Source organism: Charadrius vociferus, unplaced genomic scaffold, assembly GCF_000708025.1.
Source record: "Charadrius vociferus isolate BGI_N301 unplaced genomic scaffold, ASM70802v2 scaffold103, whole genome shotgun sequence".
NCBI lineage: Eukaryota > Metazoa > Chordata > Aves > Charadriiformes > Charadriidae > Charadrius > Charadrius vociferus.
The window spans coordinates 1,673,154-1,689,492 of record NW_009648061.1 but is presented as its reverse complement, the minus strand read 5'-3'; the positions used below and the strand labels follow the sequence as shown (position 1 = coordinate 1,689,492).

The window sequence follows — 16,339 nt, the reverse complement described above, 5'->3', positions numbered from 1 at the left end:
ACAGATTTGGTGATGGCTACTTGTTCTCTTAGTTTCTCTCAAACAACTGTGTGACAACAAAACAGAATATAAAAAAGATTTAAAGAATATAGTCTTAATTTGTATAAGTCTAAAGCGTATAACAAGATTTATCTCCACCTCAGCATTTCAGCGATGTCTAAAGGAGGGAGATTCTTAGGACAGTGGGCCAAGCCCAATACCAGTGCTTCAGTGATAATGAACAAAATATTCTCTTTGGCATCAAAACCCCTTTGTATTGATGCTGGAATACCCATGCTCTGAAAAGCTTGCCTTGCAGAATTTAATCTCTGGGTTGGTTATGGAGCACATTATAGAAAGAAAAATAAACCACCTGCTTCTAGGCATGTAATAGTAAAACCCAAGGAAACCTATATTCATCTTCTGCTATTTTTATTAAGAAAAAGGTATCTGTTTAAAGGACTTCTGGGAAGAGAGAGGAGGAAGCTAACTCTGATGGCTTCTCCAACTGCATTTAGTTGCAGGTTAAGTAAAATGACCCCCTTCATGACAGGTAAAGCTAGTAACTGTTTGATATTTTCCTGTTTTCATAGCAAACCAAAGAGAGAGTGAAGTTGTTGATACAGCTGGCTGATGGCTTTTGTGAAAAAGGGCATGCTCATGCAACAGAGATTAAAAAATGTGTCACAGCAGTGGACAAGAGGTACAGAGACTTTTCCCTGCGCATGGAGAAATACAGGACCTCTTTAGAGAAAGCTCTGGGTATTTCCTCCGATTCCAATAAATCGGTAAGAGAAATTTGAGCGTGATGACAAACAAGCTTTGCTTGCATTTGATTTAGCTATCGTTTTCTCCTGTCTCCTTCCTTAATCAATTCTTCCTTTCTTTAATAAAGAGCAAAAGCTTGCAGCTGGATATAATCCCGGCCAGTGTCCCTGGGTCAGAGGTGAAACTGCGCGATGCTGCTCATGAGCTTAACGAAGAAAAACGAAAGTCTGCCCGGAGGAAAGAGTAATAAGTTTATTTAGTTTTAATGAATGACAATGCATAAATCAATCCTGATAATGAAACAACTGTCATGGCTTGTCTAGCAGCTTAGAAATTGGATAAATTGTGAAAAGAGAGTGATATTACTTAATAGCTCCTATTACCTTTTATTCACATGCTTGTTCTCACAGATAATTCTAGCATATCAGAATCTTAGAGTTTCAAAACTATGTTAGACTTCTTTTAACGTGCTTTTTTATTTTTAGAAAGAATGCGAAATAAACATGTAAGGGGAGGAGGGAGCACAATAGTTAAATGATTGTAGCAAGTGAAAAGCATTTGAGAAAAAATTCCATCTCCTTCCCCGTTTCTTTTTGTGCTGGTTAGTAATGGAGGGATGTTACCTCTTATGTTTCCTTCATCTGTTGCCTCTCGTCGCATTTCAGTTCTCAGATTTTTCTTGCAGCAGTGGAAAAAGCAAAAGCTGCTGATGAGAAAGATATATTCTGGTTATTATGCATTCATAATGCTCTAACAGACTGAGATTTGATTATTCTTTCTGTTATCACCTAAGGTTCATTATGGCAGAGCTAATTCAGACAGAAAAGGCTTACGTAAGAGACCTCCGGGAATGCATGGATGTAAGTTTTCTTTTTTTTTTTCACTAATCTTTGAAGACAGGATTCAATCTGTTGCTTTCTGTTTCTTTTTTGGTTTTAACAGCCAAGCATGATTGGTTTGCAGTCGTAGGACCAAATTAAGTATCTTTTCTGCTATTAAGAAGAAACTTGGAATTAGATCTGATAACAACCACTTCGCAATTCATCCTATATGTCCTGTTTTTGTCAGTACTGAGTTTTATCATTTGCTCCATTCCCAATTCATAAACGCGGGGGGGGTTTTGTTTTAGAGAGGGCAGGGAAAAAGGAGGGGTTTACTTTATTTGCTTTGCTAGCAATAGAGAAGAGCTTGTGTTAATTCTCTTATTATCTGTATCACATGTTCTGCTGCTAGCTGACGTTTTGAATAGAAATTCAGAGAGATTCCATGGAAAAGTGCCCAGTAATTGTTATGCTGAAGCAAGTAATGTTCAGTGTTAGCTGTTGCACAAAGCATGAACTTCTAGACTGCAGACATGACCTTGATAAGGAATATCCTGAAGCATTAGAGGTTGTCAAGAACACTAGGCATTTTAAATGATGAAGTCTCAGGGACTGTGTCAAACTGTCAGTTTTAGAACTTGGATTTTACTGTCAAAATCACAAGGTATATTTGACACAACAGGTACTGTCACAATTGGAGTTGATGATGCTGTGTGATCTTTCCCCGATTTCTCTCCAGGAATGCATGCTTATAAATACCTGAGTGTTCAGGGTTTATCATGACTTTTCATGCATCTTTTTTGTTCTGAGCAGACATATCTATGGGAAATGACAAGCGGAGTTGAGGAGATCCCACCTGGTATTGTAAACAAAGAACACATTATCTTTGGAAACATGCAGGAAATCTATGAGTTCCACAATAAGTGAGTGACTTATCTTCCATTTCCATATTATTGCTAAATCCGAATGATGACCTGAGGGATTTCCTGATGAAAATATTGTGCATACGAATAATGGATGCTTTTCCATATAAAATCTAAAGGATTTCTTCTCGCATTGCTAAATGGTTTCAGTTGTTGCTTTGTGCAGCCATGTAGGTACACCAATAGAAACTGTCTTTTTCAATCTTGGACATCTTTCAGCTTTTAAGAAATTAATTGGGTACATTACAATTTTGCTGTAGGTTTTCCAGTTGTTCTAAAGAGATGGAAACCACTGAACTCAATAGAATACAGCACAAACATCAATTTAAGACTTTGTCATTCCTTCAGAACACTTGTTCCTGATAAGGCTTCCTGCTTTTTCTTGGCTCTTAGAAGCTTCTGTGGAGATGCCCCACCATTGTTACATTTATATGAGTACGGAGCATGAAAGAGATTTGTACACTAGGTTTCTTCTGAGTGGAATGGCTCCTAGCCAGATCTGTGTACAGAAGTCTTGCTCCGAATGTTCCCTCTTTGTTAATTCATTCGTGTTTGTATTCTTTTAAGTAATAAAATATAGCTAGCGTGTTCCAGAACTTGATTTTACAATCTTTTGTATGCTTTGTGTTAACTTGAGCATCCAAAAAGCAAGTCACCTTTTTCTCCTGAGATTAAGGCTAAACTTTTCTTGAAACTGAAACAGCAGGAAACCCTCTGGATGGAGAACAACAGCAGTTATTAAATTTTTGTGTACTCTTATGTGTTAACTGCATGTCTGCTGGATCAATTTCTCATCTTCACATCAGAATATGTATTGAATTACATTTTATATTACTTTTGTTACGACACTCTTATCAATTCCTGTTATCTTTATTTCTTTAACTAATGATGTTGGTATGAATTACAGCAAGTTTTCTAACTGCCTTTATTCACAGACAATAGATCAATATCAGCTGCTCTAATGAAAATGTTTCATGTGCCTTGTACGATTTGTTTCTTTTCTACCTTCAGTATATTCCTCAAGGAGCTGGAAAAATATGAACAGTTGCCAGAAGATGTTGGACACTGCTTCGTTACTTGGGTAATGACGTCAGCCTTACGTTTAGAAGTAACAAGGGAGATGGGAAGCATGAAGGGATAGATTCTTGCTCTCAGATCCTTTTTTAATTTGTAAAAGTACCCCTTCCTTCAAATTTGAGTAAAAATATGTGTATCTTTAACTGGGAAAGAAAATTAAGGCAATGCTGTCAGATGCCAATGCTTAGCTTCTCTTGAAGTTCATGCAAGTTGCCTAAACCTGCGTTCAGGTTTGGTTTGGTATCTTTGTCTTGGCTATGAATAATCTACTTTTGCATACATCAGTATTGTTTTCAGTCTTACTTGGCTGATGTATTTTCTTATGCCAGTTTGAATGGGAAAATAATTCTGTGTAGTTCAATTTCTTGAGAGAGAAAATATGCTCTCTGGTAACTATGTAAAACCTTTGAGACAAAAGAGATGTTTCTCTGATAACCCGTGTAAATTTGCATTTTGTTCTGCAGGCAGACAAATTCCAAATGTATGTTACTTACTGTAAAAATAAACCAGATTCTACCCAGCTGATATTAGAACACGCAGGAGCATACTTTGATGTAAGTACTTTGTGTCCATCTTAAAAGAACGTCTTGGCAGTTTGAATCATGTACTTGCAGTTATGCTGAGTGCCTAATTTCTTAAGAAAATGCAAGTTTCCTGGTACTAATACTGCAATTAAGTGTCAGCTTAAGAAAATCAATCCTATATTTTACATGGCTAACTTATATTGCTTGGTTGGTCTCCTAAAGCTGTCAAATCACATATCAAAAGTCACTGTCGCGTATTGGAGCAGTTCAGAACCGGAAGCAGTTTCTGGCAGCAACAACTGACACATAAACTTCAGCTTTTCCAAGCACATTCTGCAAATCTTAGCATTTTGATGTGCTTGGTTTGCATTGTATGTAACAAAGATAGAAATCTTTGAAATTTTTGGAGCACCTTTAAATTGCAATTGTACATGGTGGTAATTCAGTTGACTGCCATTGTTCAGAGCTGCTAAACCAACCACCTTGCTTATTCAGTCCCAAGGTTACTTGGTCTATGTGCAGTATTCCTCTTAAGAAAGGACCAAAATGTAGCAGGTGTTAGAGGTTTTCGGGAGGAATTTTGGCCACACTGAATGGGTTTTGGTTGAACATGTGTTTACAGGTGATTCATTTAGAGTGCTCTCTACCCCTTTTTTGTTTACTTCGCCACTGTGCTGAGCTGCTAGCTGAGTCGTAATGCCACAAATTTTTTTAGAATTGTTTGTAGAAGTCGAGGGAAGGACATCATAAAAAACAAACAAACTCCATTAAGTTCTTGGGGTTAATTTCAAAAGTCTGTCACTGAGGAGATGGGGATTCTAAACACTGTAAGGTAAAGCCTTTCTGTGAAGACTGTTAAGTTTTTGGTGTTTGAAGAAGAGCAGGTAAGTTACAGGAAATCAGGAAGCTACGACAAAAAAAAATCAAGGAAAAATTTAGTAAACACTATTTTTAAAAATAACAAAGGGCTCTGATAAAACTGTATAAGAAGCAAGTTCTTGCCACCACCTGGAAAGGAGCACCCTTTGATCCCTTTGTTTTACCAGTGGATCCAGAGCTCTCCATCCCCTTATCCATTTAAAGTGGATTAGAAGCGTGCAGACCTAATTCTGTGTACAGGTAACTTCAAGAGCTTCCATTGATGCCACCACTGGACCATGTCAAAACGTCACATGTATCCCATCTTGGGAATTTCTGATACTGTAATCATGCTTAGAAAGCACATAGCTGCAGGGCATAACTTGCTGTTTGAAATTGCACGGTTAAAATATTTCTGATACTGTGATAAATGGCAAACACGGGCCGTGAAGTTCAACCATGATCAGTACTTGAAATCTGTAATTATCATCTAATTCTATTTTCCTCCTTCATCTTTGTGGAGGTAATTTTTTTTTGTAAGTGGCTGGTGTTTTTTAAGCGTTTGGTCACCTCTTCTCTTTAGTTAGAAAATGTTACTTCGTGCTCCCCCTTGTGGGGGAAATGCTCTCTTTGACTATTAACAGTTAAAACTAGCAGGTGATGCTGAGAAACCTCCACCTCAGCCTTCCTGTGATAGTCCTGGCTGTTCCCTAAAAATTGTTTTCTTTTGAAAAATGAAATTTGTTTTCTTTTCTCTCTTACGGGTAACAAAGGAAATAGAGATTATAATTTTTTAAGAAACCAACATCATTGCCACATGTTCAAGATCCCTAATTGTTGCTATTTGAAGTTAGGTTTGTTGAAACGCTTCACAGGTACCCTTGGAGGTAATAATCTTTTTTTTGTACAAAGTAAGCAGGCAGATGCACAACTATTTTCTGTGGCTGGAATATCTTGTCATCCTGTCTTTTTTTTTTTTTTATTTGTCCTTGCTAAAATAGAATTTGTAGTTAATGTATATTATTGCATAGCCCTCAAAGCAGTCTGTATCTGAGAGTTGGTGCTCACAGTCCTCAAATGTTTGCTTTTTTCATGTAGGAGATACAACAACGACATGGACTGGCCAACTCCATCTCCTCTTACCTTATCAAACCTGTCCAAAGGATAACAAAATATCAGCTTCTTTTAAAGGTCAGTATTAATTCAAAGTTCTTCATCTGATTATCCTGTTCTTAAGAAAACAAAGCTCTCGCTGAAGTCAGGAGAGTTTATTACTCTGCACTGTGAAACTACAGCATCCTGGGCAGCCTCAAATATGACTGCAGTATTTTTTAGGACGCCACTGAAAATGAAAGATGGCATAAATAAGCAACTTTCTGTCCAGATTCCTGTAAATCAAAAAGCATACCTCTCTACCGATGTTTACTTAGAAAATATAATTTGCATTTCCAGAGTAAAAAAAGTAATTCCTGGCCATATAGACAAACACATTTTTGTAATGGCTTCTGCAATAAATTTTGGCAAGCCATTAGCTATGTTTTTGGTATTAAGTACTGTACAATATGTAAATCTTATTTTACTTTTATATGTAAAATTTATAATATAAAATATCTATTAAATATATCAATATATATGTTTATATATACACACACTGGGTAACTGTAGAGCAGTTGCAAAAACAGTTGTTACTTGTGATGTCTGGAAATGTCAAGTAAACAGTAGCTGTTAAAATAAACAAAACTTTTGGAAACCTGTAGTCAGAGCTTTCACTCAGTGGACAGATGTCTTGTTGACTGAGCAGCAGTGTTCTTGAACTGTGCTGGGTCTCTGTTAGGTGGTATTGCTTGTTTTGTAATAGCTGCCTACTAAAGCACTGTAATTGATCCGTGTCTCCCCTTTCTACTTAAGAGCTGCCATGGATGATTGTTTTTAAAATTTCTGAAAAACTTTGTAGGCTATTTCAGATCAAGTTGGATGGAAACAAGTCTGACATTTTTAACTGAAACACATTGTCTGTTCTGCCCTTGGAAAAAGGTGCAACTTAATTAAGTTGTAACTTACAGAAATACTCTAGGCTGTGCTGTTTCAGAAAGTTTGGGGTATTGATCCCAACAATATATATTTTTTTGAATCTAAATATGCCTTAGCTCCTACATTATTGAAGTGATGGGATAGATCAGTTTCACTAGCGTTTGCAGAGCCAGATGGCTTTGTTGCCTAGTAAAATGGATTTATTTGGTGGTTGCTGGGTTTTCTTTTTCTTTTCTTATAAGGGGGGAAAAAAAAGAGAGACATAAACCATGTAAGGATGGAGAGCCCGAAACTCCAGTGATAGCTGAAACATTTTACAGTTCTAGAAGTTCTGCTTATTTTTCCAAATGGTGTTGAAGCTGCTCATGTTCTGTGCCTCCTGGAGGATATTTAGTTGCACTCACTTTTCTGTGCAGTTGTCATGTGAAATTTAAGTGTGATGATGTAGTGTTTTGCTGTGATGGTAGTATTGGCAGTTAACTAAAAATAGTGTAATGTTGATAGTAGTAGGAATCACCTGGCTTTCTCTTTAAAAAGGAAAATTGGATTTAACCTGAGGGAATGAATTAAGTGGGCCTTTTGAATAATAAAAGAACATGATATGCCCTTTTGGTTACGTAAGCTACATTTTATCTTGATACTGTTCAAATGCTCAAAGGATGTGAGGAAATTTGAACATCAGCTTAGCCGCTGTTATGTTAATATCTGTGGGATGTTGAATGGGCAGGGAACTGCATTGCCCTAAATTTCACTACAGCACTTCAGCATATTCCATTCTCTAACTTCTGTCCATTAGTTAATGCTTGTTTGTATTCAAAAGTTTTGTCTGTAGGATGCTTTTGACTGTGTGAACACAGAATAGTGTAATTCATGGAATACTTAAAATGAAAAAATGTAAATCCTCTTATCAGCAGTAGTACAGAGCAGCTCTTTGGTGCAGTACAGCAAAGACTGACCTGGGGCGGCAGTCCTTTTGTGCTGTCTTGCTTTCCACCACCTTCATGACTTGGCAGCTGTGTTGTTTCAGGTCTTGATGTAGCACTGCATCTGATAGCTGTGTCTGTGCTTATCAGAAAAAACATTGTCCTTAATTTAACTTTTAAAGACTTCTTATTAAGCAGATGATCTTGTTTAAATTAGAGGGGGTTAACTGAAAGCTTGGGCTGCTCCTTGATGAACAGATCATGATAAACACAAAGTATACCATCATGGCATTGGCAGAGTAAGAAGTTCAAAAAGCTTTTACATGCCAAATATGATTCTTTGCTTGTTAGAAGTACTATTTCGTTGTCTATCATATTAGTGTAGGAATACATAATAGAGAGTACTGATGTCTGCTTGCCTGTTGCAGGAGCTGCTCACGTGCTGTGAAGAAGGCAAAGGTGAGATTAAGGATGGCCTGGAGGTGATGCTTAGTGTGCCAAAGCGAGCCAATGATGCCATGCACCTCAGCATGCTGGAAGGTAGGATTCAAACTGGCTTTCCAATTCAGTCGTATGCTGTAGATTAACTTTCTCTAATAACTTTCTATAGGACTGTATGTTGAGAAGATCGGAAGAATGGGAAATTTTCTTATCTCTGGGTTTGTATTTTATATACCTCTTATTTGGAGGTATATAAAACGCAAACTTATTTAGGAAAATTAACCGTGACAGACAACTGGTACAGTTTTATTAATTTTTTTAATGTTCTTCTGTTCTGATCTATAGCTCTGCCACTGCAGATTTGAAAAATACATAGGCTAACAAAGCTTTCCACTACTCACCTAAATTCTAATAGGTGAATGGTCAGATAGGATAGCTTCGGCTATCCTTGGCTTCTTTATATGAGGCACATAAGTGTATTAGAGGTGATTTTACTGATTTATGTATCAAATAATTGTCTCCAAGAAGTTTGTCGTTTTCACATCTGTATGCTGCCTGTTCCATAACAGACTTCTGGTTGAAATGAAATGTATCTTCTGGCAGTAAAATGTCAGCGTAAGCCAATTTAGCCTGAACCTTAGCCAAAACAGCATAATCATGTTTATGGCAGAGAGTGGAGATTGGATGTAATTGTTTCTATGTGCTTAGAACAATTTTCTGCCAAAATCTATTTTATAATTGGCACATTATCATGTATGAGGGTGCCACCATAGATTTGGTAATAAAAGTCTTTTTCTGTGGCATTTAAATTTTTTGAGCCACCTTACCTTGCAGTTGCTGAATAAAGACTTAGAGGTGCTTTTAGTCAATATTCCCTTTTGTCCTCTCTGCCTTCTAGTAGTAAAACGGAGCTTGTTATGGAATTTCCAGTATCGTGCAAGTTACTATAAAACTCATCTTGGTTTGACATGTCATCCTTGATCATACAGTTGCTGAATAAAGACTTAGAGGTGCACCTCTTTGAATGCTCAAAATCACCTCTCTTCCCTGATTTTAAACAATAACAGTGTTGGTCAGTTTGCAGGATCGGTTCCAAATGCTTTGTTCAGGAGGTGGTGTTAGTATAAATGCTGAGCAGCTTTGGTAATAATCTTTTAACACTGGGAATGCGACTCTGGAGGATATCCTAATCTTTTACATAAGTTGGTTTTATAACAAACTATTCATATATTGTTGAGTCATCCCATTTTAGACCAATATAGTGAGTGAGCACATTTCCTCTTTATGTCTCTGGAGGATTTTGATTGAACAACCTGATGCAACTTACCTCTGATGCTCTTCATACTGTTGCCTTGTTTAGAACAGTGAGAACTGTTGTTTTCTCGAGAAGGACGTTGCTCTTCTGTTCAAAGAATATTGGCAAGCAATATCTATGTAAAATGCAGTTTAATGCCACTCAGAAGAGTATGGTAGACTAATTTCTTTTATACTGCAGCTCTAAAGCTGTCTATTAAACTGTCTATTCCACTGTACCACTACAATGGAAGTAAAATTCTTGATATTCCCAATCTTCATCTATACATTATGTCTCAAGATAAGTAGTTCAGCTGCTAGTTCTTTATTGTGGATCAATGCTGGAGTGATTCAGTGGGTGGCTGATCATATTGCAATAGCTCCAAGCTGCCATCTTTTCTCTTCCCCTTTGGAACGTGTTTACATGCTCATTGCATACATGGTGGGGAAGGTGTACTACCAGAAAAGGTGGTATTTTGGGAGCTTGTCGATGTCAGAACAACCTTATATGCTGTGTCCTTGCAAGTTGTGGCCTTTCTACAGTGGCAAAAAGCTTATAGAAGAAATTATTTCCATCAAGGAAGAGGTTACCAGAAGCTGACATAGACAGATCTGTCCCTTGTTGGTGAAATACTGCCAGAAGAGTTGACCAACTTCTTAACAGTTGGATCTCTAAATTTAGACATACACTTGAGCTACAGTTACATTTAGTGTATTGCAATGTTTAAATCAAGTCTTGTTTTTTGTATTGCTTCCTTGGTATCCCATCTTTTGCAAGCTGTATTTGGGGGGGAGGAAATCAGATTGCTTAATAAACAGAAGCTGTGCTTTTTAATTTCCTCACATTTTCAACTTTTCATGGTGAACCTTTCCTCTCCCTGGGTTTTTAGGCTTTGATGAAAATATAGAATCTCAGGGAGAGCTCATCCTTCAAGAATCCTTCCAAGTGTGGGATCCAAAAACGCTAATTCGAAAGGGAAGAGAAAGGCACCTTTTCCTTTTTGAGATGTCCTTGGTTTTCAGTAAAGAAGTAAAGGACTCCAGTGGAAGGAGCAAGTACATTTACAAGAGTAAACTGTTTGTAAGTATGGGAGAACAAGTGATCATATTTAGAACACTGTCTAGATTAGACTGTGACTAAGCTCAGATGATTTGAATGTGCCTGAAGAACTTGAACAACTATTATAGAGCACTGGAAGAACAGCCTTGGAATGTGTAGACTGAATCTTATAAGTCTGCTGCTTTGTAGAGTAGGCTGAAAGCAACTTCTGAAGGCTACATGTCAATCTTGGTGTGTCAGGACAAAGGAAAATCAAGAGTGGCTGGCCTGATTGTGTCTTAATTGTGTGCGTGATTGCTGATACTTAAAGGCTTGTTTGTATAAAGCAGAAGGATGGAAGGAGTTGACAAGCTGCCTTTATCTTACTTGTTTACTATTGCTGTTGTAGTAATATTCATGTTAAGGATTCATTTTGGAGGATATTCTACAGATACTGATCTGGACAGGCAAGAACTCCTTGTTATGTAAAAGTTCATTCCAGAATGTCTACTGAGACTAGTAGTCTTACAATAATGTTTTGTGAATAAAATGATAGCTCTTACGGTCTACTCAAAGGATGTAAAGATGGGAATGTTTTTCTTCCCATTAAAAAAAAAAAAAAATTTAAAAACTCCGCTCTTGCTTTCCACATCTGTAGCATGTATGCTTTACAAAATGTGACCCTGGAATTCATATCTTTACCTTTCTGTCTCATTCGATGACTTGGGTGAGAGCAGTATTCACACTCCGTAAATTTAGGTAGCCTAGTGAGAAGACAGTCTCCCACTGCTTGCTCTGCATCTGTCGGAGGCAAGAGTAGCTTTTCTACCAGTCAGTTTAGAACAAGTACTTGAAATTACTTTACTTCTCAGATTCATGCTCTAAAAGACATTATTCTTCTATTGATCATATTAGGATATATGACTTTAGTCTAAATGGTATAAATACTGAGCCTTTTCTCCCTGCTTCAGCTCCTTTTCCTTCGTTCTTTTCCCCTTCCCACCTCTGTGTCCAAACTGGTAAAGCAGGTTGGTTCAAAAACCCCTCTTTTCTCTGTATCTTACTTTGCATATTCTGTCACTTCATTTCCAACACTTGCCTGCCTTCCTGATATAAGGTAACTAGCAGGTAACACAGCTGCAGCTGTTTTGTTGATCACACCTTTCTTTGGTGCTCTCAAGAACTTGAAATACAAAACATTTCTGGTGTCCTGGAGGGTAACCTCAGCTGCCAAGGTGGGAGGGGAGACAGAACCAAAAAATCAGTCTCATGAGCTTGTCATGTCAGTTCCTCTGGTAGGAATTTAGTAATAGCCTTGGGTCCTAGAGAAGCTGCTGGAAATCTTGAAGACTGTCATTGTGCCTCATTTTTAAAATACAAGCATTCTTTTTGCCTTCATATTCTATTTGGCAAAATATCTCGTAATGCAGCGTACTATTATAGCAGTTCTTACAGTCTGATCTTAAGAAAAGGCGTTCATACAGGTTGATGTTGAAAGCATGCGTGTTGATTTGAGCTGAAGATTTTTTTGCACACTATCCTGTCTCCTGCCTCTGGAAGGAGGTTTTACAAAAGTGAGGTCCTTCTCTTTACTTTGGGCATGATGACCATCATGGTTTCCCCAGCACAGGATACTCAACTGCATGACTTGTAGTTGTGGAAAAATGTGTTAATAAACTCCTCTGGCAAGAGGTAAAATGTTCAAAAGCAAATGCTTAAGGAGGGCTACGGGATCAAGGCAAGCAGGTGTTACTTTGCCAGAATACTCTCCCAGTCACCAGTAACTGGTAGTTCAGGGGTGTCCTCACCCGAATGTGATGGCTATGCATTCAGTAACCTGCAATGGATTTCTCTTCCATGAGCTTGTCCTTGGACCTCATGCAGACTTTTAGTATTTGCAGTGTCCTTTGGCAAAGGGTTTTATTGCTCGACTGCGTATTGGGCCCGGGCCAACCTGCCTGTGTTGGGTTTTGAACCTGACTCCCTCCCACTAGTTTCACTTGATGCCCACCAGTATTGAAAGGCACAGTGAACAACGTATGTCTACTTTGCAGCTCCTTACTGTACACACCTCTACTGCGTTGCCCCTCAGTTGTCCCTTATAAAATTAGTAATATTCACAAGTGTACCAAGGCTTCTAAATTTACTGGGCTTTAAAAAATGAACAACGTTTAAAATTGTACTATCTTGCCCATTCAGACTTTACATTGGGTAGTGCTGGAGGGGTATATTTTTACATTACAGAATGATACAGAATTAAATATTGAATTACAGAATGTTATGCTGGATTAGGTATTTCACAAGCTTTTTAACACACATAGGAGTTGTTGGTGAGTCGAGTTTAAAATGCATCACAGGCTTTTAAGTATTTCAGTAAAGGGTCCGTTTTACCAAAAGACGACAAAGCTGAAAGGGTGAGCATGTTGGACTGGAGTTTTTTTTAGGGAAAAACAAAACCAAAAACACAACGTGAAACAATAAAACAAGTTGGCGTGCAAGTGAGACAAGAAAAAAATTACCTTTAAGCAGGTGCTGTGTATCCAACATCTCTTGTAATGAATTGTGTATGTGCTAGTGATGATGCGTATGAGGGGAAGAATACAGCTTCCAATAATGTAAGAACGCTTAGCAGCTATCTTCTGGAGTGAGGGTTCTTGTAGTTTGAGCTGTATTTCTTAGTGAGTAATTTTTCTTGGAGTACAGCCTATATGAATTGTTTAACTGGAAACCAATTCACATGATTGAGATGTTGTTCCAGTTGGAAAGTGAAAACATTTTGGATGATAATTAGCTATTAAGGTCTGACATTAGAACATTCCCAGAGACTGATTGTTAATGTATTTGTCCCACAAAATTCTCCAGGGAAACTGCATTTCTGAATTATTTCATCTGTTGCAGAGGGAAAGAAACACACTAGGAAAGTCTCCTTTGGCAGAAAAGACATCAGAGTTTTACAAGATATCTAGAGAAGCGTATCTTATCTGAGAGAAAACATAAAAATCAATAAGCAGTGAGTGTTCCCTGATGGAAATTAACAAGGAGAGAAGCCAACACTTATTTTTTACCAAGCACCTTATTTTAGAGCTATAAGGCTTTTATTGTCAAGTCAAAAATGTAAAATAAGCAATTTGGTATTCAGATTATAAATGCTGTTGTTTATTATTACTTTACAGGAAAAACTGTTTAGCTTGCGCTTTTTCCTTTTTTGAAGAAGCCCCACCACTGCCACCAGAATAAAGGATTGTCTCTAGCATATGAGTTTAGCCTTAAGCTTCTAAAAATCTCCTTAAATAGCAGAGCGTAATTATTTAGAATATTAGCATCTCTTTGTGGCTTCTGAGACAAAAATGCTGTGTTGTCTTAACAAATTTTTCTTAATTCTAGACTTCTGAACTGGGTGTCACAGAACATGTAGAAGGAGATCCTTGCAAGTTTGCTCTATGGGTTGGAAGGACACCAACTTCAGACAACAAAATTGTTCTCAAGGTAATTTTAGCAGATTTGCTTGTAAAGTTTATACTAAGTGTTGCAGTTGTTCATACTTGTTGGGAAGGCAACAAGTGATGACTTTTCCTGCTTTGAAAGGGACAGCTGCTGACAGATGATTTTCCTCTGTGTGTAAAGGATGTGGTATGTATCTAATTCACATGGCTTGACAGCAGAGGGGAATCTGTGTGGGCTACTGAAGGATTAAACAAACTTGCTTTCACAAATCAAGAGTAGGAAGAGGTTTGATCCCATGGACTTCTATAGCTTCAAGACTTCTGCTAGTATCTGACAGAGCAACTGATATGCCACAGACAAATCATGGCATCAGTGTTAGATTTCACACTCAAGCCATTGCTGCTTGTTGATGCTGTTTTTCGTGGACCACTTTATCAAAAGATTTTATCCATTTCTCCTGTGACTCTGGTCTGTAACCTGGGACCTACTGTTTCAGCTGGAGAACTTTTTTGTAGTACCACAAGCAGCAAATGGTCAATTTGACATATTTTGAGAAGTGTGTCAGCTTTGAAACTTTTCTTTTGTATCTCTTAGCTGTGTTGAGCTGAAAAAAGAGTTCATCTTTCCATTTAAAGGTTAATGCACCTACTATTAAACTTGTTTATGTTTTCACATGTTTTTTTTTGTGGTTACTCAATAACACCACTTAAAAATGGTCACCCAAATTTACATGTTGCCACTCAAATTTATATGTTTTCCTAGTGAATTACAGGCTAAGAAGAGCTTACATTAGTTTTCTGATGGAAGTCAATGAGTGCAACAAAATTAAATGTAACATCACTGAATAATACGATTTGTTAGGTCTTGATACTCCCATAATTTCACAGACAATGCTTTGCTTCCTGAAACGATCCTCCCAGGGTAGAGCAGTATAAGGGGTTTTCTTTAAGGCCTCTCTACATAAGATCACTTTAAGATGTTCCTGTTCTTTTATTTACTTAGAGCATAGGATAGTTAATAACTTGTATGGTATACAAAGCTTTTCAACAATTTTGTTGATTTTTTTTTTTTATTTGTTTGTTTTTGAAGGTTGGAAACTAGCACTTCCTTAGCTCATTTGTATGATAAGTAAAGTCCATGAAAACCTAAATAAAAGATTTAACAAAATTTTGCATTTGATTTCTTTTTGTAAATGTTTTTGTTTGTAAAAGAAAACAATGATCTTTTTCCTAACTGTTCATCTGTTCCTGCAACTTTCTCCATTCCTTTAGAATCCCTGGTTATTAAATATTCATAGTCTATTAAATATTTATAATATATGAGAAGCAAATTATTTCAGGAGACAGCAATTAAGAGAGGTAGGAAGTTTATATATAATTTTTTTAGATCAGCAATAATGTTTATATTCAATAGCATTTCAGGTGCAGGGTTGAATTGGATTAAACAATCAGATTCATCTGCCCAACCTGTAATATCAAGTCTTTTCCAGAGTATCTCAAAAATATAGATGATATGTTGCAGGCAGTTATTAAAATACAATCTCTAAATTAGCTTTCTGTTTCCAGGTGTGTTTCAAGAGTGGGAAGAGTAATACATGAAATGTGTTGTGGAAGTATATGTGTTGCAGTATAAGTTAATTTTTCTTTCAGTGTTAGTAGATTATTATATAAAGTTAGAAATGACCTAAAACATAGCATGAGTTTAAAGTACCAATGTTCAAGGTATTATTACTGCAATTCTTTAAGTCAGTCAATCTACCCTGTCTTGCATGAGATGCATGCAGGGCTTTAGCTTTCAAGTTACGGAAGAGGAATCTGAATCTAAACCAAAATGGTTTTTAAATGAACAATATTAATAACGTTGAGAAGTAAAAGTAGTGTTGGCAAGTAAAAATGAAGACAGCTAGCTTGAATTTCCTTTTCTCTGTTGAAGTTTTCAAAAACTATTCACAAAGTCATTCTTTATGCCTTCCTCTTTGTGTTTATTAGCTGACTGTATGTGTGGATCTTCTCAGCTATAATAGTCCATTGTGGGGGGTTTGTTTCTTTTGCATATCAAAGGCATCGAGTATAGAGAATAAACAGGACTGGATCAAACACATCCGGGAAGTGATACAAGAAAGGACTATTCATCTGAAAGGAGCATTGAAAGAACCAATCCACATCCCCAAAACCGCACCAACAACAAAACAGAAAGGAAGAAGGTAAGTAGTATTTAA

At 37.2% G+C, this 16,339-nt stretch overlaps 1 protein-coding gene across 1 annotated transcript in view; it reads left to right on the top strand.

Moving 5' to 3' along the window:
- The window catches only part of TRIO (trio Rho guanine nucleotide exchange factor), a 182,907-nt gene that overhangs the window by 88,831 nt on the left and 77,737 nt on the right, over nucleotides 1–16,339 (top strand). The window contains exons 21-31 of the mRNA XM_009883743.1: nucleotides 573–767; nucleotides 875–990; nucleotides 1,541–1,607; nucleotides 2,382–2,491; nucleotides 3,503–3,572; nucleotides 4,033–4,122; nucleotides 6,049–6,141; nucleotides 8,333–8,444; nucleotides 10,529–10,719; nucleotides 14,062–14,163; nucleotides 16,182–16,324. Of these exons, the coding sequence (XP_009882045.1) occupies nucleotides 573–767; nucleotides 875–990; nucleotides 1,541–1,607; nucleotides 2,382–2,491; nucleotides 3,503–3,572; nucleotides 4,033–4,122; nucleotides 6,049–6,141; nucleotides 8,333–8,444; nucleotides 10,529–10,719; nucleotides 14,062–14,163; nucleotides 16,182–16,324 (1,289 nt within the window). The remainder of the gene's footprint in view (nucleotides 1–572; nucleotides 768–874; nucleotides 991–1,540; nucleotides 1,608–2,381; nucleotides 2,492–3,502; nucleotides 3,573–4,032; nucleotides 4,123–6,048; nucleotides 6,142–8,332; nucleotides 8,445–10,528; nucleotides 10,720–14,061; nucleotides 14,164–16,181; nucleotides 16,325–16,339) is intronic.